This window comes from Triticum aestivum, chromosome 6A, assembly GCF_018294505.1.
Source record: "Triticum aestivum cultivar Chinese Spring chromosome 6A, IWGSC CS RefSeq v2.1, whole genome shotgun sequence".
Taxonomy (NCBI): domain Eukaryota; kingdom Viridiplantae; phylum Streptophyta; class Magnoliopsida; order Poales; family Poaceae; genus Triticum; species Triticum aestivum.
Window position 1 is genome coordinate 17,587,032 of NC_057809.1, and position 2,152 is coordinate 17,589,183.

A 2,152-nucleotide genomic window follows, 5' to 3' on the forward strand; every position below is an offset into this window, starting at 1 on the left:
GAAAGTACAATAAAATTAAGGAGATATATGCAAGGTATAAGAAACGATGCATATTCTCATATTGCTCATTCGCATAACATGATACAAGCCCCAGGTACTATATATTGACTAAGGCCTAGATAAGCGCCCAAAAAGCAGGTGGTCGGGGAAACCACACCGGCGAAATGGGGTGCCCCACCTTGATGGGTACGTATGTATATATGTATACGCGCACTGTATACATTGAGGTAAGAAGATACTAACGTACTACACGTGTTGTGGCGTGCTGTTGGGTGGGGTAGCAGGTACGGCCAGGATGGCATTGCGTTTGCCACGCTCAGATATGCTGTTCTCAGCGAACTTGAGTCCGGCCATGTGGAGACCCTTGCTCTTCTCCTCCTCCGTCCACTCGGCGGCATAGTACTCCTCCTCGGTGGCGTCCGCGCTGGGAGGGACAAGCATGGAGCCCCACTGTGGGAAGTGCACGAGAATGACGGGGAGCGTGCACGCCATGATCATGATGCCCATGTACTGGAGTCCTTTGCCGGTGGTGTATTGCGATGAAGTGAAGAAGAGGAGCTGTGTGAGACCGCCACCCACATTACCGCCTGCACCGGTCATGCCAGAGACGAGCCCGAGGGAGCGGCGGGAGACGAAGGGGATGACACCATAGACGGCGCCGCATGCAGCCTCGACACAGATGGAGTACAGGACCATGCATGCTATGGAGGTGGGAAGGGTGGATGCACGACCGAGACAAAGGCAGAAGACTCCACCAGCAGTCTGGAGGATCCAGATGTTCCAGAGTCGGGCACGCATGCCGAAGTAGCGAGCACCAAGGTCGGAGAGGTACCCACCCATGGGGCGTGCAAAGATATTGGCCAAGCCAAAGCAGGCGGCAATGATACCTGCTTTTCGAAGGTCGAGGTAGAAACTATCATAGTAGTACCCAGCGATCACGTTGTTTGAGGTGAGCTCGACACCCATGCAATAGCCATAGATGAAGACAAAGATCCAGGTTCGATAGTTGGTGACAGCTCCACGGAGAACCTTGGAGAACTTGTCCTTGTTCATGTCACCATTTTTTTGGAGGTTCCTCAGGTTGCCGTCGGGAAGGTCCTGTCCCAAGGTGAGCACGAGCAAGCCCATCACCACCAACATCATTCCTGGCACGAAGTAGGCGATGCGCCATGCGGTGAAACGTGTTGCACCACATGCCTTGATGGCATCGAAGACGAAAGGCATGATGAGCTGTGTGGCACCTCCACCCATGTCTCCCCACCCCGCCGTTAAGCCGCCGACTGTCCCGATGATCTTGCTATTGAACATGGTGCTGATCCAATATTGGCATGACACAAAGGTGGCAAGTGAGACACCGATGAGGAAGCGTACGGTGATGTATCCAGCGGGACTGTCAATGACGGACATGCAGAACACCGCCGGTGCAGAAAGCATGATGAGGAAAGCACCGCCGTAGCGTGGGCCAAGAAGGTCGCAGATGGCGCCCATGGCCAGCCTTGAGAAGATGGCGCCAGACACAGAGGCGACTCCGGCGTTGCCGATGTCAGCCTTGGTGAGGTTGAGGTTGTCGCGGATGATGGGGATGAGTGGCGCGGCGGCGAAGGTGGAGACAACGCAGGTGAAAAAGGACATCCATCCAAGGTGGAACGCACGCATGTGTGGGTTGCTGAAGGAGAAGATTTTGATGGATTTGGCCTTGTGCTCAGAGTCCACCGGCAGCGAGAAGTTGGTGGATGCTGCGGTGGCGCCTGTCGAGCCGATCTCCATTTCCATGTCTTCTTCTGTTGAGGCCCGAAGCCTTCTTCTTTCCTTGGTACTTAGCTCTCTTCAGAGCTGCACCGCGGACTGAAGAGGCAAGAGCTAGGTAGCTATGTCTCTAGGTTCTAATGGTTGGGTGCTAAGAGGTTAGAAGGATACATGTATTTATAGCATGCACGGTCCTTACTTCAGTTTGACACGTTCTCTGTCGTATGCTGAAATTAACGCACAGCATCAGTCATATGTTTGACCTCTTCTGTTTCTTAATTAGTAAGATCGTCCATCTGTCTCGTTGAACTTACCAGGGCTGTTTGGTTGAACTTATCATCGTTGCCGGTGAAAAATATGTTTGAGCTTTAACAGGTTATAAAATGAAGTCCATTATGATGGGAAT

At 52.7% G+C, this 2,152-nt stretch overlaps 1 protein-coding gene across 1 annotated transcript; it reads right to left on the bottom strand.

Moving 5' to 3' along the window:
- Window positions 1-246: 246 nt before the first annotated feature.
- LOC123130038 (high-affinity nitrate transporter 2.1-like) lies at window positions 247-1,773 on the bottom strand. Its single transcript, XM_044549991.1, has one exon. It carries the CDS (start codon window positions 1,771-1,773, stop codon window positions 247-249), a length of 1,527 nt encoding a protein of 508 aa, XP_044405926.1.
- Between the last annotated feature and the right edge of the window lie 379 nt (window positions 1,774-2,152).